Source organism: Nycticebus coucang, chromosome 8 (assembly GCF_027406575.1).
Source record: "Nycticebus coucang isolate mNycCou1 chromosome 8, mNycCou1.pri, whole genome shotgun sequence".
Lineage (NCBI taxonomy): Eukaryota > Metazoa > Chordata > Mammalia > Primates > Lorisidae > Nycticebus > Nycticebus coucang.
The window spans coordinates 83,770,457-83,793,952 of record NC_069787.1 but is presented as its reverse complement, the minus strand read 5'-3'; the positions used below and the strand labels follow the sequence as shown (position 1 = coordinate 83,793,952).

General features: G+C 42.4%; 1 protein-coding gene across 3 annotated transcripts in view; it reads left to right on the top strand.

Annotated features, from left to right (window-relative positions):
* SCN10A (sodium voltage-gated channel alpha subunit 10) overlaps positions 1–22,945 on the top strand; it is a 96,787-nt gene extending 73,842 nt beyond the window's left edge. For all 3 annotated transcript variants that reach the window (XM_053599688.1, XM_053599687.1, XM_053599686.1), the window contains 7 exons: positions 2,319–2,441; positions 4,732–5,016; positions 6,247–6,300; positions 7,187–7,324; positions 9,355–9,459; positions 16,996–17,266; positions 21,732–22,945. In XM_053599688.1, the coding sequence (XP_053455663.1) occupies positions 2,319–2,441; positions 4,732–5,016; positions 6,247–6,300; positions 7,187–7,324; positions 9,355–9,459; positions 16,996–17,266; positions 21,732–22,945 (2,190 nt within the window). The remainder of the gene's footprint in view (positions 1–2,318; positions 2,442–4,731; positions 5,017–6,246; positions 6,301–7,186; positions 7,325–9,354; positions 9,460–16,995; positions 17,267–21,731) is intronic.
* Positions 22,946–23,496: the final 551 nt, after the last annotated feature.

Genomic DNA, 23,496 nt, shown 5'->3' with positions numbered 1-23,496 from the left:
ATTTTCATCAAGCATTCATTTTACCCAACCATCAACCTTCTCCCATCCATCCATCTACCTATTCCCCACTGCCATAATTTTCCCTTTCTCTTTAATTCTTTCTTTCAACCTCTGTTTAACTATATATACTACCTGTCTTTGTTTCTGTGATCTTTTATTTTCTGAATATGTTTTATTGTATATGTTTAGAGTTGAAAACACGATGTCATAAGATACACACACACACACACACATATATATATAAATCATTACTGAAATGGAACGTATGAACACAACCCTCATTTCACATAGGTACCCATATTCCCCCTTGTGGCAGAACAGCTGTCATTACTCATTTAGTAAAAATCCAGAACATGATACACTATTATTAACTATAGTCCTCATGTTGCACATTAGATCCATCCTATCCATCTTTGTATCCTTGAATCCATCCTTCTATCCAATCATCCTTCAACTTTCCATCCAGTTGTTTTTCCTTTTTTTTTCATTCCTTCCATCCTTCCCAGCATGATTCCATCCTTTCTTTCATTTATCAAATGTCTATTTAAAACTACTGAATATAGGATTGCCTTATAAAGTGCCCTGGAAGAAATAAAAGCATGAAATAAATGCTATCTCTAGATGTTCATACTTTAGTCTTCTTGAAGATAAGACACAAGCAGCAAAAAAAAAAATATATATATATATATATTATAAGGGGAGATATAGTGATCATTGGTGGGGATTCTTAGTGTCTTGGGAACAAAGATGCATGAGTCTTCTTCCACTCATGGGGTGGGGTGATTGATAAGGATTCACATACATGGGTGGGTGGCATTAGATGTGGAACATAGAAATGAGGAGGAGCAAAGAGGTGCAAAGACGACTGCCTTGAGAAAAAGCAAAGATGAAAGTGTGTTCAGGGAATAGTTTGACTTGCTGGAATGTATGGGTAAAATATGACTAGAAAAGTAGGCATAGTGTAGGCTAAGGAGGGTGGAGCCTACACTGAGGGTGATAAAGTACAGTGAAGGTTGGGAGTAAGAGAAAAACATGATCATAATCAGATTTGCAGTGGAGAATGAATGGATGGGTGAATGTAATACTGGGGCCTAGAAACCATTTGGGTGGCTAGCAGCCTGAGCTGTGGGAAAAGAGCTGCTCTTGGGTGGGTAGGCTTTGCTAGAGAGGTGCCATCTCCTGATTTCATGCATAAGGCAACCTTCCTAGAAGGCTAAGCCAGAGACTGAATAGGGTCCAGTATGGAACTGGGCCCGAACCTCCTTGCCCTCAGCCAGCCAGGCAGCTTGGCATCACTTGCTGGTGTCTTGAGCCTTACATGAATGAATGAAGGGAGTCTCTTCCATTCCAATTTGTCCAGGTCAAATAAGCCACCCATTCAGAGAATGGGCATTGTGTGAGGCCCTAGCACCCAAGTGGAAAGCCCTCCCTTTCTAAAGTTCCTTTGTACCTTCCACCCAGCTGTGGGGATAAACTGAGCCTGAATTTAGCCCTTGGTTCAGAGAGGGTCTCACAGGATTGGATCACACCTTCCATGAGGCTCAAGCCTATGCATGATGTCTTCCTGGCACCTTCAAAGTTCCTAGAAAGGGTGACCATTTTTCCATATTACTTTGCAGTTTTTGGTTCACCACTTAAAGAAAACTGGCCTACCACTAGGGGCTCACAACTCAGTCATTTTATCTCATATATCCATTGAAGAGATTTCACGGACTAATGCCAGTCACTCTTATTGGAGATATACAGAGCTGTGAGGACTTAGGAATTCTCTTAGTCTGACTTCTCATTTTACAAAGGGTGAAAGTAACCTAAGCCAACAGGGCATTGACCCAAGGTCACAAAAAAATCAGGGATTAGGAGGAAATTAGACCCCATCCAGACTAAGATTCTTTCCATGCCACCTTTCTGAGAAAATATAATTGAGACTAATTTTACATCTTCACAATAGCCCCATAAAAGGACATCCTCTCTCCAATCCTCTAAAAGTCAATCAAAGTTTCAAAGTTATTGGGCTCTGGCTGGTTCCCCCAGAGGGAAAGGTAGAGTTTATCTGATATACTGGGAACTTGGCCACCTATGTAGTGATGTGGGAGTAGTAATGTGGAAGACTGAGGGTTTTTTGCCTAGATGTTCCAAGTGAGAGACAAATGAGATCTTTAATAAAAGGGAAGGGACTAAACTCTTTCTAGACCTCTCAAGGTGGAAGCTAGGATGATGGTTTAGACAAGAAGGGGTGGGAGGCTGGGTGGAGATTTCCTTCTCCTTCTACTATGACAACCTTTGGGGAAACCTGACTCTTTTGCTCTTTCTACACTCAGATCTCACTGATAAGCCTCACAGCGAAGATCCTGGAATATTCTGAGATAGCTCCCATCAAAGCCCTTCGGACTCTTCGTGCTTTGAGGCCACTGCGGGCTCTGTCTCGATTTGAAGGCATGAGGGTAAGACCAATCTCAAAACTTGGTAATCCTCGTCCCCTCAACACCCTCTGTGCCACTGACTCCTAGCCCCAGGCCACACTTCCAAAGGCTGGCTCTGAGTCTTTACTTCCTGGTAGTGGTACTGCATGTCCTACCTCTTCTAGTTCTTTAAGTCCTTTTGTGGGTCCCTCTTTCCTTGTCACTCATAAATAGCACAGCCACCAGGACTCAGACTACCATTTTGCTCTTGGTGAAGTGGTTCACATTTATTATTCTACAAATAACCTATTGTCTGTCTCCCAACTCTGTTTCATATTCTTATTACCAACATGTCCAGAGTAGACCTGGTGCTCCATCTCCCCATGGCAAATGAGTCTTTCCTCTAACACTCCATTTAAGTGACGTGCATCATCAGCTCAGCACCTCAGTCATCACCCACTGGAATACATCTTCTCTCCAACTTCATACAGTCATTAGGTCCTATGGATTTTCCCATCCATCCATATTTCCTCACCCATTGCTATTGCCCTTTGCCTTGCCCTCATTGCCTTCTTTGGTATGAATGCCTGCAATCTGAGCCTTGCCTTGAGGACTGGTGATTCTTCCCCTTTCTCATGATCACAAACACCTCCCAGAGCAGAAAGTGAAGTTTTGCTTTGTTCTGCCATCATTGGCCCAAAGAAGTCATCACAGCTTCATAAACAAAGATGAGCTTTTAAAATTAACTTGTACCTTTACATATACTAGGAGGTGAAGATTGAAATCATTTAAACTTTATTTTATTTCATATCCAGGTTATTGTTTGCTGACTTACAAATGAGCAAGTTTGTAAATATAGACTTAGGTTTTCAGTAATTCTTGACCAAAGTACATTTTAAACTGTATTTTGTGTGTTGTATTTATTTATTTATTTTTTGAACACGTACCAACTTTATTTATTTATTTTACAGTTTTTGGCCGGGGCTGGGTATGAACCCACCACCTCCGTCATATGGGGCCAGCACCCTACTCCTTTGAGCCACAGGTGCCACCCTTGAGCCCATTGCTTTTTTTTTAATTATTATTATTAAATCATAGCTGTGTACATTAATGTGATCGTGGGGCACCATACACTGATTTTATAGACTGTTTGACACATTTTCATCACACTGGTTAACATAGCCTTCCTGGCATTTTCTTAGTTATTGTGTTAAGACATTTATATTCTACATTTACTAAGTTTCACATGTACCCTTGTAAGATGCACCGCAGGCATAATCCCACCAATCACCCTCCCTCTGTCCATCGTCCCCCCTTCCTCCCCTCCCTCTTCCCCTTCCCCCTATTCTTAGGTTATAACTGGGTTATAGCTTTCATGTGAAAGCCATAAATTAGTTTCATAGTAGGGCTCAGTACATTGGATACTTTTTCTTCCATTCTTGAGATACTTTACTAAGAAGAATATGTTCCAGCTCTATCCATGTAAACATGAAAGAGGTAAAGTCTCCATCTTTCTTTAAGGCTGCATAATATTCCATGGTGTACATGTACCACAATTTATTAATCCATTCGTGGATCGATGGGCACTTGGGCTTTTTCCATGACTTAGCAATTATGAATTGGGCTGCAATAAACATTCTGGTACAAATATCTTTGTTATGATGTGATGTTTGGGCTTCTGGGTATATACCTAGTAGAGGAATTATAGGATTGAATGGCAGATCTATTTTTAGATTTCTAAGTGTTCTCCAAACATCTTTCCAAAAGGAATGTATTAATTTGCATTCCCACCAGCAGTGTAGAAGTGTTTCCTTTTCTCCACATCCATGCCAACATCTCTGGTCTTGGGATTTTGTAATATGGGCTAATCTTACTGGAGTTAGATGATATCTCAAAGTAGTTTTGATTTGCATTTCTCTGATGATTAAAGATGATGAGCATTTTTTCATATGTCTGTAGGCCGTGTGTCTGTCTTCTTCAGAGAATATTTAAAGAGAATAAAATGAGGTTCTAGAATTCTGCATGTATAAGTACAACACACACATTCACTTCACTAAATGAGTATGTGTGTGCTTGAAAACTCAAAGAGCTCCTCAATGCTAAGGAAAGACACGAAAACTTGCCTTGAATAAGGTTTAGGGAAGAGGGTTTAAACCTACCTTCAGCTGCCCTGTGTCTCTGAGTCTAAATTACTGTACTAATTCAACAGCATTTCCTGCTGCATCCAAAGACCACTGGCTCATGAAGCGGTCTGAGTAAGTGTACAAATGGGATCCAGCCCAGAGGGCTGGGGCATTTGGGTGGCTCCAGGTCCTTTTCTCTTTCTCACCAGGTGGTGGTGGATGCGCTGGTGGGTGCCATTCCATCCATCATGAATGTCCTCCTTGTCTGCCTCATTTTCTGGCTCATCTTCAGTATCATGGGTGTGAACCTCTTTGCAGGGAAGTTTTGGAGGTGCATCAACACCACCAATGATGAGTTTTCTCTTGTGCCTTTGTCAATTGTTAATAACAAGACTGAATGTGAAATTCAAAACTACACCGGCAACTTCTTCTGGGTCAATGTGAAAGTCAACTTTGATAACGTTGCAATGGGTTACCTCGCACTTCTTCAGGTGGTAAGTCATCCATGACATCAACTGTGTCTCTTCCTTTGTCTACTCAATAAAATGGATAGTCTGTGATCCCTCAAAAGAGGCTACATATGGACTTAGCAAGAAGTAGCCCTCAGTGAGAACTGAGGTCATTCTCTGTTCTTACAGACTATAACATTAGGCTAGAGGGCCTTATTGATGAGTGTGACCTCACAATGGTACAATTAGACAAGTGTGGGCTAATAGAACAGAATAAAGGGTTGGGGCTGCCATGGGACTACATCAGGTGATGACATAAAACATAGTATCTATACAAAATAGGCATGGCATAGTTATGTGTTCAGTCTTCTACTTCCCATCATTTCCTAGACGTGTAATTAATTATGTCTAATTAGGTCTATTGTAATGATAGATAACGTCAGTGACAATGACAGTGAAACACATTCACACTTTTTTCTTCCTTTCATTATTCATTCATTCATCCCTTGCCTTCATTCACTCATTCATTCAGTCCTGTTCATTCAAATGTTGGTAACAATTACTTATACATTTGTCATGCAGTTACCCAGGAGTTCCTGCATTCCATCATTTGTTCATGCCTTCATTCAGTAAATAATCCCTGAGTAGCTATGGTGTGACTCACACTGTGCTCAGCCCTGGTAGATACAGGCAGGTAGATACAGATGCCAGGCACTGATGCTATATGAGACACAGACAAATAAGTGAATCAAAACAGCCCATCAAGTGATATAATAGGCCTAGAAGTCTGAGATGTCTTTCATGGCCTGCGCATGCTGGAGGACACACTCAGTTTCTAGATACTAAGATCGAAGACAGGAGTGTGGAGGTCTTCTACTCCCTCTTCCCCCTCTTCCATCATGTGCATGAGGAAGGAAAGTAGTTGAGAAAATGGCAGCCCATGGAGGGGGAGCTTTGATCCAGTGCACAGAGCAGCCTTGTAGCAGTTGGCTCCAGAGCCAGACATTTGGGTGCCCAATCCTTGCTGTATTTTGGATGGCTCCACATTTTTAATGCTACCCTATTCTGAAATAACCACACATGAAATTAAATCATCATGTGGGATTAGCCACCTTGCCCCAGGAGCTGAGCCTTTTATTTATTCTGCACAAGCCCTTTCCTCTTTAAGACTTCTTAGCTCGGCATTCTTCCCTCTGTTACTGGACACCATGGCTTAGGAAGGGTCCATTGTAGATGATAAGCAGACACTGAGTGGCCTCTGCTCCTTGTCTCCAGGCAACATTTAAAGGCTGGATGGACATTATGTATGCAGCTGTTGATTCCCGAGAGGTGAGTCTCAGCCCACTATGCCTATAGCCTGACCCTTCATGCATCCTGGCCTTGTTAGTATATGTTTAAAGTGAAATGAAAGTGGCCTTGGTACTAGAAGAGGTCATCACCCAGATGCCTCACACTCTCCCTCCAGCAGTGTCCAGATGGCCCTCTGTTGGGTGTTACAGCCCACCTAGACTGTTCTTCCATGCACACTCCCCAGGTTTCTCAAGGTTTTCCTCTTCCTGCCACTGAAGAGAGCATCAGATAACCTCTAAAGGACAGTGTATGTGAGGTTAGTCCCTGGATGGGGCAGGAGCAAGAGTGGTGGCTAGAATAAAGGGGCATAGGAGGGATGCAGATAGAATTTCAGGTACTGTCATAAGATCCAGGTAGGGGAAGGACCCTTTCCCACTGTGGCAGACAGCATCGAGGTCCCCACCCCACCCCCTCAGCCCACCTCTGAGTTTGCTGCAGGCTGTGTTTCTGATTCTCTGTCTGAAGGCTCTCTTCAGTGCTTCAGAGCTTGCTCAGCAGCTCCTCCCCCAAGTACCAGGGATTTGATGTCCCCAGGGGCAACCTATACCAGTAAGTTTTTGGAGTTTATAGATAAATATTTCAGCTTCCCTTTCCCTTGGTGATACAATTCCAAGGTGTGTTCTACATAGGTCCTCAAAAGGCCCCAACAGACTAGATCACCCCTTGTCCATGACGATGGCTGTTTAACCTCATCCCCTTCCTTAGATTTTTCTCCCATTCCTGCTTATTCTCTCCACTCCCTCCTGCCTGCTTCCTGGGATCACCTGAAGCACCTGAGCCCAGGTTATTGTCTCAGGGCTGGATTTTAGGATGAACCTAAACTAAGACACCCACCCTTCTTCCCCTCCACCTTGTCTGGTCACAGGTCAACATCCAGCCCAAATGGGAGGACAATGTGTACATGTACTTGTACTTTGTTATCTTCATCATTTTTGGTGGCTTCTTTACGCTGAATCTCTTCGTTGGGGTCATAATTGACAACTTCAATCAACAGAAAAAAAAGATAAGTGCAGCTTGGGCATATCTGCCACAGAGGTGAATCACATTCCTCCTGTCCCCTGACCCACTCTGACCTCATGACGAAAGCCAACACTGCTCATAGCCCTTCACACCCAGCAGAAGCCCAATTTTGGCCTTTGACATCAATGCTCACCTTGGCCCCCTGATGGCTGCCCTCACTCCTGCTGCAGCTGCTGGAAGGGTTGCATTTCAATGTCAGCCATGTGCCTCCCTCCTATCCTCACCCTTGGGGTCCCAACCCCCACCCAAAGTGACCTTGCTCTTCACAGCTGGAAAGGTATGCTGGGTGTGTTTTAAGAGAGCCCTTGGGAAATATAAACAGGGGTAGAAGGCTCCAGTACTTGCTGCTCCGTTGAGGACTCTGACCCACAGAAGACTAAGTCAGTACACCTCAGAAGGAACAGGGCCCAAGCATTGGCAGAATCTCAACTTCTTTGATTAATAGGGACCTAATCTCAAATAACTTTTCATATTTATAATAGTATATGAAGGCATTAGAGGTATAAAATATTTTCATGGTATCCTTTCACTTAATACTCTCTATATCTCTAGAGTGGTAGGGCACCCATTGAATTTGTTTAAACTGAGATCCAGAGAGAAAAGGAGTCACATAGATAAGCCACACAGCACAAACCCTGAATCCTGGGTTTGCATTTCTAACTAGGCCATTTGCCCAATAGGTGATACTGGCAATATTTTAAACCTTTCTGAGTCTCAGTTTTCTCACCCATTGAATGGGGTTGATGATGACTACTCTTTGAGTTATAGAAATCAGAAGTAAGTAAATCCCAGTACAAAGAGTAGCTAATTTAGGGCTAAAAATACAGTGGTGACTAGATGCTAATTGTTACTATTACAATTTAGAATATATATCTATTGGGGCAGGCATCCAATCTACAGGAAATCCTTAGCCAGGATCCTGGACATTAAAGGAGGTGTGACAAGTGTGATCAGTACATGGGGAGCTTTTGAGATCATTTAATCAGTGCTTTCTCCTATCTTACAGGTGAGGGACTAAGGCCCAGACACAGAGCTGGCCATATTAGGTTCTCAAGTCAAATGAGCCAATGATCAAACTGGACTTGAAACTACGTGGGCTGACTCCTTGCTCAGAATTCTAAGCATGGCGTCCATTCTCCCCAGTCCCCACCAAGATAATCATTCCAGACAGCCCTTTGTGTCCCCCAATTTTTTTAATCTCCTCTCAAACCCACAGATCTCTGCCCATTTTCCCAGTGTTCGCAGTGACTAATTGACACATACATGCCATCGAGATAAGTGGCTTTCAAATTATGTCAGGAAGTGAAAGGTTAGGGTTTGAATAAATCAACCCAAAGGGTCCCTAAAGTGAACTAATGCTTATTGTAATCTAGTTGTTTGTACAATCACATTAATCTGAAATTTAAAAAAAAAGAAAAGAAAGCTAATGCCCTACCCTAAGGGAGGAAGACATCGTCTATGGTGCAATTGCTGACTCTATAGTAGCAGAGGATATTATGACTGGCAGGACCTCAAGAGAATCAATCAAAGTCTCTCTACAACCAAGGACCCAAGGATAAGGCAGTCATTGTCCTCAGCTCCTCTTCTGCAGAAAGGACTTGAGGGCCTTTGTCACACAGTGCTTGCTCAGAGGCCCTGAGGAAATTTCTCACCCCTGGCAGAGACTATGACTCTGGAAGCCTAATGAATTTAACTGGAATGAATGGGCTAAACCGAGCAAGATACAAAGCTCAGATCTGAACCAACAAGTACCCCCTCCTTGAGTCCTGATCCCACCCTGTGTCCAGAAAGCATCCCTGGGTTCCTAGAGACTAGAAACCAGATTTACTTCAGAGACCCAGGGAGAAGTCAGAGATGGAATGCAGTTCATGACACTTCTTGATTCTGGGCATGGCATGTCTATCTGTAAAGCAGGAGGAGAAGGTTAAGATAGTTCTTTTCCTTTGTGTGCTCTGATTTTGGTACCATGAGTGTTGCTGTTGTTTTAATAACAACATGTGGTCCTCTGTGCACTTAGGGGGCCAAGATATCTTCATGACAGAGGAGCAGAAGAAATACTACAATGCTATGAAGAAGCTGGGCTCCAAGAAGCCCCAGAAGCCCATTCCACGTCCTCTGGTAAGCCCCAGAGCTTTCCTCTAACCAGCAGAGTGTGTCTCAGAATCCAACCTGGCAGCATCTGTTCATGACAGGTAGGGCCCTGCCAAGTGCTGGTTGTGGAGGAGGAGGTCTGGGTTGAATTTGAAGATAGGGTGAGAAGATGATGGTTCTCAGGCCCAGAGAGATAAATTTAAAAGAAGGAACTCTGGCCTTCTGAAGTGAATATACCTCCTACAGGTACTCCAAATAAACCTGTTTGGGGATTAGAAGCAGATTAAGCTAAATGATAGCAAGAGAAGTTAGAGATCAGAGATGAAATGTTTGTGTCACAATATAGGTTACAATGGGTTGCCTCTCCCTGTATGTCACCCTGTGATTCCAGATAGATATGAGAGGAAATGGATAAAACCCAACCTCCCTGGAATCCAAGATTCAGTCATGGTCAAGTAGCCCAATAGGAATCAAAAATTACCCCTCTCTGGAGTTTAAAGATTGGCCAAAAATTAGGAACAAACTATACTTTGACTCCTTTTTTTACAAAAACCTCAGGAGACATGTCCTTGTATTACTCCATTAAATGCTGCATCCAAGAGGGATGGGAGAAGGGAAGGTAATTGGTGGGACCACACCTATGGTGCATCTTACAAAGGTACATGTAAAATTTACTAAATGTAGAATATAAATGTCTTAACACAATAACTAAGAAAATTCCATGAAAGATATGTTAACCAGTTTGATGAAAATATTTCAAATTGTATATAAAAACAGCACATTGTACCCCACGATTGCATTAATGTATACAGCTATGATTTAATATAAAAAAATGCAGCATCCAAACCACACATAATATTACTTAAGTTCTTTTCAATCCTTTTCTAGGAAATAAAAGATACCAAACCTCTGGGTGGCCCCAAGGTAGCAACCCCATTGGGAGGGGATCAACATGTTTGGGGATGAAGATGTTGCTATCTCAGAAACTATGCTGAACCTCTTCAAAGATTTTCTGAGCCATCCACTCGAGTGAATGGAATTGGCATGTTTTCCCTTTACATAATCTTTCTGTGACTAATATGTGTAACAAACTCATTAGCCCCTCCATTCACAATGGCCAATGAATTAAGGAAACATGGATTTTGTTGACCAAAGACAGTAGGATTTCTCAATCAAGGTATTTGCATAAGTTACTCCAAACTGCATGAGAAATGACTTTCAAAAATATTTAGAAGAGAGAAAAATGTCATGACTTTTGACCATTTTAGTTGGGAATAGTGATCATAAATTTATTATGATTTTAGATTCTAATAAAAAGTGTTACAATGGGGAGTGATAAGAGGTTCAGAGTTCTGTAAGGGTAGAGGTTTCTTCCTTAATGCCCCATAAGATCAAGAAATTGTACATGGTGAGCCTCAGCAAAAGCTTCATTGAGTATCATGGGAAGGAAAAGGCTCAAAATTAAAAGATGCTGGTGAGGGAAGTGAGCCCAGTCAACCAGATTTAAGTCAGGTCTACTGGGAGGAAGATCCTGAGACTTAACTGTGAAGCAAGAAGCAGAGTCCATGCCGGCCTTTACTGGTGACTAGACTAATGTTGAGTTTACATTTCAACCAGAAGCCAAGGAGGTCTGTGCTACAGGCAACCTTGGCAAACCCATGAGGGTTTTTAGTATCCTCCCCTATACACACCTCAGTCTCTCTTTATGGCATCACAGCTGCTTCCCTCTCATCATCTAATCCCACAGGCCACCGAAGCTTCTTCCTCTGAAGGAGGATATGTCCCTGGGACAAGATGTGCTATATTTCAAAAAGAGACCCTGGAGAGGGCATCTGCATACAAAGGCATGAAACTAATGTTGTAATTTCAGGCACAACATAGCAGTGGGTGTTGAAGCCTGTGGTCAGGCAGGAAGATCTGTAGCAAAATCTCCATTTCTCCTAATTAAGCCACAATCAAGATCCTCTAAGGATGGCACTAGCAGAGGTCCTCCACATGAGGAGGGGAGTGAGACTTTGCAGCCAACTCTGTTCCTGACACTCTCCATCCCTTTAGATGGGAGGAAGGTATGTTACCAATTAATTATCAATACTGTTCTAGCCTTAGTAGAGGAACATGGCTCTCTCCTGGTCCAAGCATGGTAAACACTCTTTCCTTTGTTCCCTAATTTAGCATAGCTTAGGAAGGCTGCAACATTTAAACAAAATTTCGAAGTCCTAGGGATGATAACAGGGAAACCAGCAAAGCAGAGGCTAGCAACAACTGCATAAGACTGCTTTCCAGGTCCCGGGGTCCTTGATCCATCCTAGTTCCTGGCTGACAACTATATGGCAGCAACATCTTGGGACCCACCTACCCAAGGGCACAAACTTCATCATCTTCCCTCTCAAAATCCAGAACTAAAGAAGAAACCCAAGGAAAAAAATAAATTGCCATTCCCGCCGAAGGCCCACCTTCCCAGATCTGGCTGTCTTTTCATCAGATTATTGGCACTGGGAAGTTTAACTTCTTCCTTTAGGGAACCCCAACAGAGCAAGTTGATAAGGTGGTTACATAAGCAGAGCACTGGCAAAGAGGCCTGCTCCATAGGAGCATGGGTGCCATTTCATGGTGGAGTTAACCTAGGACCACATAAGGACCCCCAATATATACGCATACATACCCCTCCTCGCCTCTGGTGAAGTCTAAGTATTTATAATTTTTTATTTTTAATTATTGTGGGTGCATAATAGTTATATGTCTTTAAAGACTACATGTGATGGTTTGATACAGGCATAACAAGGTGGATCATTGTTGTCGTTCACAATGTTTTCTTTATCTATGACCTTTGGGAGCTTGATTATTAAATACCTTAAGATTGTCTTGTTTGGGTTAAATCGATTAGTGTTCTATGACCTTCCTATAACTGAATATTGATATCTTTCTCTAAGTTTGGAAAGTTCTCTTTTATTATTTCTTTCAATAAATTTTCTACCTTCTTTTTCTCCCTCTGTCCCTCCCTCCCTCTCCTTTAAGTCCAATAACTCCTATTTTTCTCCTTTGAGGCTACTTTCCAGATCTTATAGGCATGCTTCATTTTTTTTTTTCAATTTTCCTTTTTCTCTTTCATGTATTTCCAAATAGCCTGTCTTTAAACTTACTAATTCTGTCTTCTGCTTGGTGAATTCTGCTATTCAGAGGCCTTGATACATTTTTTAGTTTGCCAATTGAATTCTTAAGATCTAGAATTTCTGCTTGATTTTAAAAAAATATTTCAATCTCTTTATTAAATTCCTCATAGGCTTCTGAATTTCTTCTCTGTGTTGTCTTAAAGTTTGTTGAGCTTCTTTAGGACAGGTATTTTCAATTCTTTGTCTGAAAGGTCACCTAACTCCATCACTCTAGGATTAGTCACTATTATTTGGTTCATTTGGTGAGATCATGTCTTCCTGGATGTTCTTAATGCTTGATGCTCCTTGATGTCTAGGCATTGAAGATTTAGGTATTTGTTTTAATCTTCACAATCTGGGCTTCTTTAAACACATCCTCCTTGAGAAGGCTTTTCAAATATTCAAATGGAATTAACTGTTATGGTCTAAGTCTCTAGTCATTGCAGCTATGTTGACACTGAGGGTACCCCAAGCCCAGTAATACTGTGACTCTTGCAAACTCCTGGTGATATCACCTTGGTGAGCTTGGGTAAGATACAGGAGAATTCCTTGAATTGCCAGGAAGTCTCTCATTCTCTTCCTTCATTCTCTGTGCTGGGCTGCTGGAATTAGGGGAGGAGTGAAATGGGCACTTCCTCATGATAGCCAGTGCCAGATCATAGCTGAAGCCAGCCCATTCTAACCCAAAGGTGGTGGTGATTGCTGCCTGGCTACCTCAGATGTTTATGCAAAGCCCCAAGGGCTCTTTAGTCAGCAGTGGTTAATCCTGCCAGGACTGAGTCCTTTTCTTCAAGGCAGCATGTTTACTTCTGTCCCAGGGTGGGTCCAGAAATACCATTTAGGAACTAAGACCTGAACTCCAGGGCCTCAGGAGTGTGCTTGGTACTTTGTTTACTGTGACTGAACTGGTATTCAAGTTACAAAACAAAGTTCTCTGAACTCTACCCTTGCCTTTCCTCAAGTGGAATACTCTTTCTGAGCCACACTGCCTCTAATTTAGGAGGGGTGATACAGGCAACAGCCTTGCCACAGCTGCTGGTGTCTTACTGGGTCGTGTACAACCCCAAGTCCATTGGCTCTGAGCCGATACAGCCACAGGAATTGCTTGAGGACTGCTGCTCTGTGGCCCAGCTCCTTAGGAATTTAGTCCAGACCCCAGGCTACTCTTCTTTTCCTAGTGGGACTCATGGGAATTCAGGCTTCAGAGTGGAGGATTTCCCTCTGGCCAGGCTAATAAAAATGCTCCCTCCATGGGCACAGGCAGAATTCCATTTCTGCACTGTGCTCCCCTGTGCCAGAGTGGCCTTGAGTTTCAACACAAAGTCCCACAATCACTTCACTCTCTCTCCCCTCCAGGCACATAGATTGCATGACTGTCTTTTCTGCCTTTTTCAGTGCCTCTTTCCTTGATATAATGTTATAACCAGATAGTATAATCACTCACCTGATTTTTGGTCTTTCTGAAGGTACTTACTTGTGAGGGTAGTTGTTGAATTAGGTGTTCATGCCAAGGGATGATCACTGGAGGTTTCTATTTGGCCATCTTGCTCCATCACCTCAGAATGTATATGCAGGTTCTAAATCTTATTTCATCCATAACAAAGGCTAAGCATTCCACAAGACTGGGAAATTTTATTTTATTACATTCCCTGCTATAGAAATCACTATAAGCAGGTTTCACATACTTTACCTCATAGGAAAATAATAGGCTTTAGAATATCACATCATCTATCACCCATTTCATCATTTTTGAGCACCAAGAGTTGCAAATATCTGATCTCTGACCATAGGCTAAGCCAAGAGCAGCCAGCAAGGTTCTGCATTCCCTAAAGTCATAAGATCCAGGGCAAACCTGGCACCCAGATACTTAGCAATGTTGTCACTTGTTTCATTTAATTAGAAGCTAGGTAACCGTTAATGTCTATTTTTTCACCATTTTCAGTGATGATATGAAAGGGAATAGTGGCTCAGGAATCCTCCTCCCACCCAGGAAAGATGTGAGTCAGCAGTTATGCACTGAGCCAGGCCTACTTGTGTCTGATTCTTTGTAGGGTAACAATCCCTCCCCACCATGGCACAAGATGCAAGGAAGATGCAGGAAGGCCTCTTTGCAGCACTTTCCCTTCCCTCTGCCTTCTGGGAAGCTCCCAGGAGCTCCCTAGCAGAGTCCACACATGTTCTTCTTCCCTTTCCTAGCCACTCTTGCAGAGGCCTGCATATCCTGTACATTCAGTGTCTGTTATACAGAATTAGATTTAATCAAAAGTAGTAGAGCAGTTTTAAAATTTTATTTGAATGTGGTTAATTAAAATCTGTCAATTCCATCTTCCATTCATTCATAAATTTATGGGGCATGTTTTTCAGTCAACTATAAAGATATTAGGGCTAGAACAGTGAGTAAGGTGAGAAAAGTGGGCCAGGTGCAGTGACTCATGCCTATAATCCTAGCACTTTGAGGCCAAAGTGAAAGGATCACTTGAGGCCAGGAGTTTGAGACCAACCTGAGCAACATAGCAAGATCCCATCTCTACAAAAAGTAGAAAAATTAGCTGAGTGTGGTGATATATGCCTGTAGATCCAGCTGCTTTCATGGCTGAGGAAGAAGGATTGCTTGGGCCCAGGAGTTTGAAGTTGCAGTGAGCTATGCAATGCCATTGTACTCCAGCCTAGGCAATAGAGCAAGATCCTGTCTCTAAAAGTGGGGAGGGGTGCCTACCCTCAAAGAGATTCCAGTGGCTGAGGCAAATAATTAACAAAATCACACACATATTAACACCCAGACTGGAGAGATTACCAACAAAGAATGGAGTAAAGTGCAATGAGCACCTAAGACTAAGCCTTGAAGAGTTCTAATATCTAAAAGTTCAATAAAGGAGACTTTAAAAGAGAGTATGAAAGGCAGGAAAAGAAGCAAGAAAGTAAGGTATGGGAAAAAACAAGAAAGGAGAGATTCTAGGGGAGGAGGCTGCTAAGCAATGTCAAATAAGTGTTCTTGGATCTAACATTATGGAAGCCACCACTGATCTTGGTGAGAACCATGCCAATGGCAAGATGGAAGCAAAAGCTCTGTTAATGTGGGCTGAAGAGTGAATGGGAAACAATGACTATACACAACTCTTTCAAGAAATTTAACTATGAGAATGGGGAGAGACCTAGGATGTATTCGAGGTTCTGAAAGATTTTACTTTAAATCAGGACAAATAGGTCATTAGAGATTTGCCTAAGGAACCAAAAGACAAAGAGTGACACATCTGGCCCCTAAAGATACCTGGGATAAAATCCAAGAGTAGGCAAATGTGGCCAAGAGCCTCACTCATTGTTAATGGACAAGAGAGACCTGGAGTAGGCTGGCAGCAGCACTGAGGAGGTGACATTGAGCCAGCTAGATCACACACACTTCAAAGGAGGAAAAGGTTTTATAAGGCACAGGAGGAACAAAGGTTTGAAAGAAAAAGTGGGGAACAAGGAGTACCCTAGTCCTGGCCTTTATCCCTGGGGTACACAGATGGAGGAGAAGGGCAGGCTTTGAGTAGAGGGAGATGTGTGCAGGTCAAGGTATGTGAGCCCAATAGAAGTCAGGAGACAGGTTTAGGAGAAAGTAAGAAGTTGGGAATGGGGTGAAATCCAGTACTCAGAGAGCAGTAAAATATTAACAGTACCAGAAAGAATAAGAGAGCTATACGAGGAGCTTTTTAAAAGCACCATTAAATTAATAAGATATAAATGATCTCTTAGTTATCCAAGCCACTCTGGCTCCCTCCAAGAACACAAACAACCAAGACTTTTCTCCGTGGCCTATAGCCTGCATATGCTTAGACATTTGCGAAGCCCCAGGAATAAAGAAAAAACATTTTCAGGAATAAGTTGCACCATTGCACTTGACTTTACCTTCAGCAAAGTGACTCAAATCACTTTTACAGGACATTACAGGAGCATAAAGTTGGGTAGTGCATGGCCTCTGGCCTGAAAGAGTTCATTGTCTAGTAGAGAGGAAGAGAAGCACACATGAAATGCTAGAACTCAAGACTAACTGGAAAGGCTACGGGAGCCAAGGAAGGGGCAGAGCAATATGGTGTAATGAGATTAAGGAAAGCTCCTTGGAATCAATGGAACTTAAGAGAGATGGATTATTCAAATCTATTGGAATTTAGATACTCAAGAGAGGGGACTAGAATGGCATTGCAAGTGGAGGGATGACCATGGAGCAGGAAAAACAAAGTGCCTGGTGACATCGAGGCACCAGGAAAAGTAATAACAACTTGAACTGGGGCAATAAAGTACAATTACCTACAAGTGAAATTTTGGAAGAGGAATGTGAGGGAAACAAAACTCATCCACAGAGTCCCCAGCCCCTCCAGATGCCTGGTTTATGTTGGCCCAAAGGCCCTGACCCATTCATCTCTTATTTTCTCAGAACAAGTACCAGGGCTTCATTTTTGACATCGTGACCAGACAAGCTTTCGACATCATCATCATGGTCCTTATCTGCCTCAACATGATCACCATGATGGTGGAGACTGATGAGCAGAGTGAAGAAAAGACAAAAATTCTTGGCAAAATCAACCAGTTCTTTGTGGCCATCTTCACGGGCGAGTGTGTCATGAAGATGTTTGCCTTGAGGCATTACTACTTCACCAATGGCTGGAATGTGTTTGACTTCATTGTTGTGGTTCTCTCTGTTGTGAGTAAGTGAGGAGCACATGGTGGGGAAACCCAGCCTCTGCTTAGGGTTATTTTGGCTGCTCTTTCAAAACCAAGGGAATAGGCCTGGCGCGATGGCTCAGGCCTACAATCCTAGCACTCTGGGAGGCCAAGGGAGGTGGATTGCTTGAGCTCACCAGTTCAAGACCAGCCTGAGCAAAATGTGAGACCCCATCTCTACTAAAAATAGAAAATCTGAGGCAAAAGGACTGCTTGAGCTCAAGAGTTGGAGGTTTCTGTGAGCTATGACACCACAGCAATCTACTCAAGGTAACAGCTTGAGACTATCTCAAAAAAAAAAAAAAAGGGAATACCAATAAATTTTTAAAAATACATTTTATCTATATTTGCAGCCCTCCAAGAGCAGTAGATCTAAAATTCCCTTGAGGTTCAATTGGCTTCTTATCCCACAACCAGAACCTTAGGGCTGACAGGGAACAATCACTCCTTCTGAAAATCAAAGATGATGGCATTTCCAGTGGAACTTACTTTCATGGTCTTGAAAGCAGGGGTGATATGATGTGAAGAGAGTCACAAAATATGACTCTCTTTTATTCCAATAAGAGGTTATGGAATAAAAAAGTAGGTTGCCAATACAGTAAGGAAAGTTTAGGAAGAGATTATTCAAACAAGATTCTTGGCCGGATTCACGCCTGTAATTCTAACACTCTGGGAGGCTAAGGCAGGAGGATGGCTTGAGGTCAGAAGTTAGAGGCCAACCTGAGTAGGAATGAGACCCCATCTTTACAGAAAAAAAATTGAAAAATTAGCCAGGTGTGGTGATGCACACTTATAGTTCCAACTATTTGGGAGGCTGAGGCAGAAGGATTGCATGAGCCTGGGAGTTTGAATTTGCAGTGAGCTGTGATGATGCCACTGCACTTCAGTCCAGGCTACTGACCAAGATCCTATCTCCAAAAAAAAAAAAAGGAAAAGAGTCTTAAGTCTAGAGTCTGGAGTTAAATTTCTGTTTAACTGCCTTATTAGGAAATATGAATGACAGAAAAGTCAAGAGATCAATACTGTTAAGGCCCAATCTGGGTGTTGTTGAGTGACAGGCACAGTGTTTTAGGCATAGTGGTTTTCAGAGAAAACTAATAGAGTCAGAGGCTAATGTGGGGAGCAGTGCTGCCATAATTGAGTGCTCTTTGAGTTCTGAGCACTATGCTCAGCTCTTCACAGCTGCCCTGGAAAGGAGGTGTTATTACCTTTATTTTATACATTTTATACATTTAGAAATGGTTGGAACACAGAGATTAGGGCTGGTTTAAAGAAAAAGTTTATTTTACTTTCTAAAAGAAGGAATGGCACAGCAGGAAAGAAGGAAAAGAGGAAGTGCCTGCATGAAGGTTAAGGATTCAAAGTTTTTACTGGGACAAAGGGAAATTTTAAAAAAGAATAGGTATTACTGCCATCTGACAGCAGAAGGCAGATGTGAAGCAGCTATGTTTGTTTTTCCTTTTGTTCCTCTTTTCTATGAGACTGGCTTATCAATCTCCTTGGAATGTGATCTGGTGGATATGGGAGGGAGCTCTCACCTTTCCTGTCTGCTTGGGAACTCTTCTCGCCCACAACATAGGCCACAGCTGGTTAATTTTAAAAACAAAGAATTAAGCTACAGGTGTTGAATCAAACAAACTGGACAGTTGTGATTTTTTTCTGTTCCATAGTTTATTGTTCTCTGTTAGGTAATTTACTAGTAATGCTATCCTTTTAAGAAAATTATCAAATTTGAGCTTATAAGGAGTGGAGCTGAAGTTAGACCAGGTTATGTTCATCTTATGCTGCCTCCCCTAACACCCAAGTGACTGTCCCTGAATTTCTTGTCATTGAGCTGAAGTTTGGCCCTATGAAGATCAAATCCCAGTTCACCAGCTTCACTTTGCATTATAAATATATCCAGATTGCTTATATTTTAACCTGCTTACTTTTTGCATCAGGACATAGCTATAGATTTAATTTCTCATTGATTTACTATCAAGAGCATTTGAATACAACTTTGTAGCCTTTAATCAATTTCTCCATCGTGGTGCTGAAACACAGCCTTGGGTCATTGCATTTATTTGTTTAAGAGGTTTTTGTTTTGTTTTGATGTTGCTGTTTTTTCTTTTAACAATTTTATTGTGATATGATTGACATGTAAACAGCTGTATATATTTAATGTATACAACTTGGTAAGTTTGGAAATAAGTATAAAACCACCACTATCATTAATACTATAAATATATCAACCACCTCTAAAAGTTTCCTCAGGCCCTATCTCTTTGTTTATTGGGTGCTAAAAACACTTAAAATAAGATCCCCTCTCTTAGCAAATCTTTAAGTGTACAATACAGAATTGTTAACTATAGGCGCTATGCTATACAGTAGATAATATAGGACTCATTCATCTTGCATAGTGAGAACTTTGTACCCTTTGATGAACACCTCCCTGATTTCCACTCCTCCAAGCTCCTGAAAGCCACCATTCTACTCTCTGCTTCTGTGAGTTTGACTATTTTAGATTCCTTACATAAATGGGATCATGGAGAATTTGTCCTTCTGTGTCTGGCTTATTTCACTTACCATAATGGGAGTTTTTGTTGGTTGGTTGATTTTGGGGGGGGGGCGGTATTTTTGTTTCGTTTGCCTTCTAAAATGAGAAACTCTAAAAGTCATTTTGATTTTATATTAGAGAGGAGAGTTTGCTTATCTATCAGTAATATAGAAATAAAATATGCCCTTTGGGGTATATTTCACTTAATTCTATGATAGGGACGCCTTAACTACCAGTTCCTGTGAACTATGCAGCATTCTGCCCCTCCACTAGACAGAAATTATGTTACAGAGAAAGCTAGAAAGCAAGTAAAAGAACCCACATGTCAACCTTTCTGCCTGCCCTCCTTGTCTCTCTCTCTTCCTTCTCACCAGGAAGACACACATGGAGTATTTGATTGTTACAGTAGGAAGATTCATTTTCTTTTGAAATCGTATCCTGTGGCAATTTATATCAAGATGCAGACCAGTTGTCTGGCAGAAAATTTTAGTAGGTTAAATAGATACAAAATGTGCTCCACACTATGGGAAAATGTGCCAGTTACACTGGACTTTTAAGAGAAGGGTTTTCACAAGCATCTTATAATCTTAAATTATGATTATTTTCCAAGTTCCTTCCCATTTCCTTTTTTCTTTCTTGTTATTAATATTATTATTATTATTTTAATAGACAGTGTCTTATTCTGTTGCCCGAGCCAGAGTACTGTTGGTGGCAACCTAGTGCAGCAACCTCAAACTTCCGACTCAAGTGATCCTCCTGCCTCAGCCTCCCAAGTAGCTGGAAATACAAGCACCCACCACAACGCCCAGCTAATTTCTCTGAGTAGAAATGGGGTCTCTCTCTTGCTCAGGCTGGTCTTGAACTCCTAAGCTCAAGGGATACCCCTATCTCAGCCTCCTAGAGTGCTAGGATTATAGGCACCCGGCCTGCATTTCTTTCCTTCTTTCAATTATTGTGACCACCTATATGTACATGACTAAGGATGGGTAGGAGAAGAGGTCAAGGGAAGCTTGTAAGGAGCAAGAGCTTGCTAACACATCTCATACCTTACCTCACTTCTCTCATCCTTGCTTCAACTTTGATGGAGGCCTTTGGTCTCAATAGGGCTCCAGAGGTCCTGAAGACATAGCTTCAAATTTCCTTAAATCAGATATCATATGGGGGACATAAATAGTCTTCAACTTTCCAACCTTTTTTGTAGTTGGGTTAGGGACACTAGGTGACCCTAATAAAAAGCTCCTCTCCACGGCTTAACATAGAATTCATATACAGCTGAAATGAAAGAAACAAATTAAGCTATTATGCAGACAGCTGGCCATTCAAAGCCATTCTGCTTTAGCTGTCAGCAAGTTGCCCCACTCCTTATGCCCCCTTATAATTAACGCCAGGCACTGTACAATTATCCGTGGGACAATGTGCCAGGAACTGAGTCAATCTTCACAGTAGGAGACAGGGAGATGAATCACAGGGGGTCCTGGCCATCACAGAGCACAGGACCAGGGCAGAGGAAAGGCATGACCCACAGGCTGCAATATCAGAAAACAGCAGGGTCTATGTTACTGATGAAAATAAGCAAAGGACTGTGGGCCGGTAGAAAGTGTTGAAGTCACATCCAACTGACACAGGATGTGGAAGACAGGGTTTTAATCATGGAGGTTGACTGAAAAGATATTCTGGGTGGAGAGAAAGATAAGAACATGATAAGAAGGGTAAGACTTACTTGGAGAGAGGATTTGGACAACAGATGTTTACTGAGACCCCACTTTATGCCAGCAACCATGACAGGCTTGGAGGGGACTGTCCTCGAATATGTGTTCCTAATTGGGGTCCATACCAAGCAGAAATGAGGGAGTGTGATCACAGCCAATTTTGTCAGAGCTCATACTAATAAGGTAATTTCTCCTTTCTTAAAGGCCTGGTGTTTTCTGCAATTCTCAAGTCACTTGAAAGTTTCTTGTCTCCGTCACTCTTCCGGGTCATCCGCCTGGCCCGAATTGGCCGCATCCTCAGACTGATAAGAGCAGCCAAAGGGATCCGCACACTGCTCTTTGCCCTCATGATGTCCCTGCCTGCCCTCTTCAACATCGGGCTGCTGCTCTTCCTTGTCATGTTCATCTACTCCATCTTCGGCATGTCCAGCTTTCCCCATGTGAGGCAAGAGGCTGGAATTGATGACATGTTCAACTTCCAGACCTTTGCCAACAGCATGCTGTGCCTTTTCCAGATCACCACGTCAGCTGGCTGGGACGGACTCCTCAGCCCCATCCTCAACACGGGGCCCCCTTACTGTGACCCTAATCTACCCAACAGCAATGGCTCCAGAGGGAACTGTGGGAGCCCAGCTGTAGGCATCATCTTCTTCACCACCTACATCATTGTCTCCTTCCTCATCGTGGTCAACATGTACATTGCAGTGATTCTGGAGAACTTCAATGTGGCCACAGAGGAGAGCACTGAGCCCCTGGGCGAGGATGACTTTGACATGTTCTATGAGACCTGGGAGAAATTTGATCCAGAAGCCACCCAGTTTATTACCTATTCTGCCCTCTCTGACTTTGCAGATACTCTCTCTGGTCCCCTGAGAATCCCAAAGCCCAATCGGAATATATTAATGCAGATGGACCTGCCCTTGGTCCCTGGAGATAAGATCCACTGTTTAGACATCCTTTTTGCCTTTACCAAGAATGTGCTAGGAGAATCTGGGGAGTTGGATTCTCTGAAGACAAATATGGAGGAGAAGTTTATGGCAACTAATCTTTCAAAATCATCCTATGAACCAATAGCAACCACCCTCCGGTGGAAGCAAGAAGACATTTCAGCCACTGTCATTCAAAAGGCCTATAGGAGCTATGTGCGGCACCGCTCCTTGGCACTGTCCAACCCTCCAGGTGTGCCCAGAGCTGAGGAGGAAGCTGTGTCACTCCCAGATGAAGGTTTTGTTGCATTCATGGAAAATGAAAATTGTATGCTCCCGGACAAATCTGCAACTATATCTGCCACATCTTTCCCACCATCCTATGACAGTGTCACTAGAGGCCTTAATGATAGAATTAACATGAGCACATCTAGCTCAATGCAAAATGAAGATGAAGATACCAGTAAGAGGGTAACTTCTGCTGGGCCCTAGTGAGGACACTCCAGCATGAACATATCCTGTTCTGAGGTGTTCTTCTGCTCTGTGTTAATTCATTCCTACTACAGATGGCACTCAGCTACAATCTCACCAATGCATGCCGCTGGTCACAATGTCAGAACTGGGCAGGAAATGCAGCTGACACCCACCCTTGAAAAAGACTCTATCTACCCAAAGGAGTCAGAAGCCAAGAGCACCTTCATGGTGACTTCCCTTCTGAGTTTCAGTGTTAGATGATCGATTCTGTTACTTTCCAGAGAACATACTTTGTTCTTTTATTTTGATTGTGACCAGAGATTATATTTATTGTGACAAACTTCTCAGGACCAGAACTTCCAAAGCTAAAAGGCAAAGGTGTTGCTGAAGGTCCAAGGTAGTTCTCTGTGAAGCACCACCCTGAGACTGCCAATGTTGTTTAGGATTTTGCATGAGTGCATGTTGAGAGCTTCTGGACAACTCCTCTGGCCTGGGGTAACACTGTGGTCTATGTCATGAAAGACCTTTGAGATATCCATTAAAATTAATATTTTTAAAGGTATGTCAAT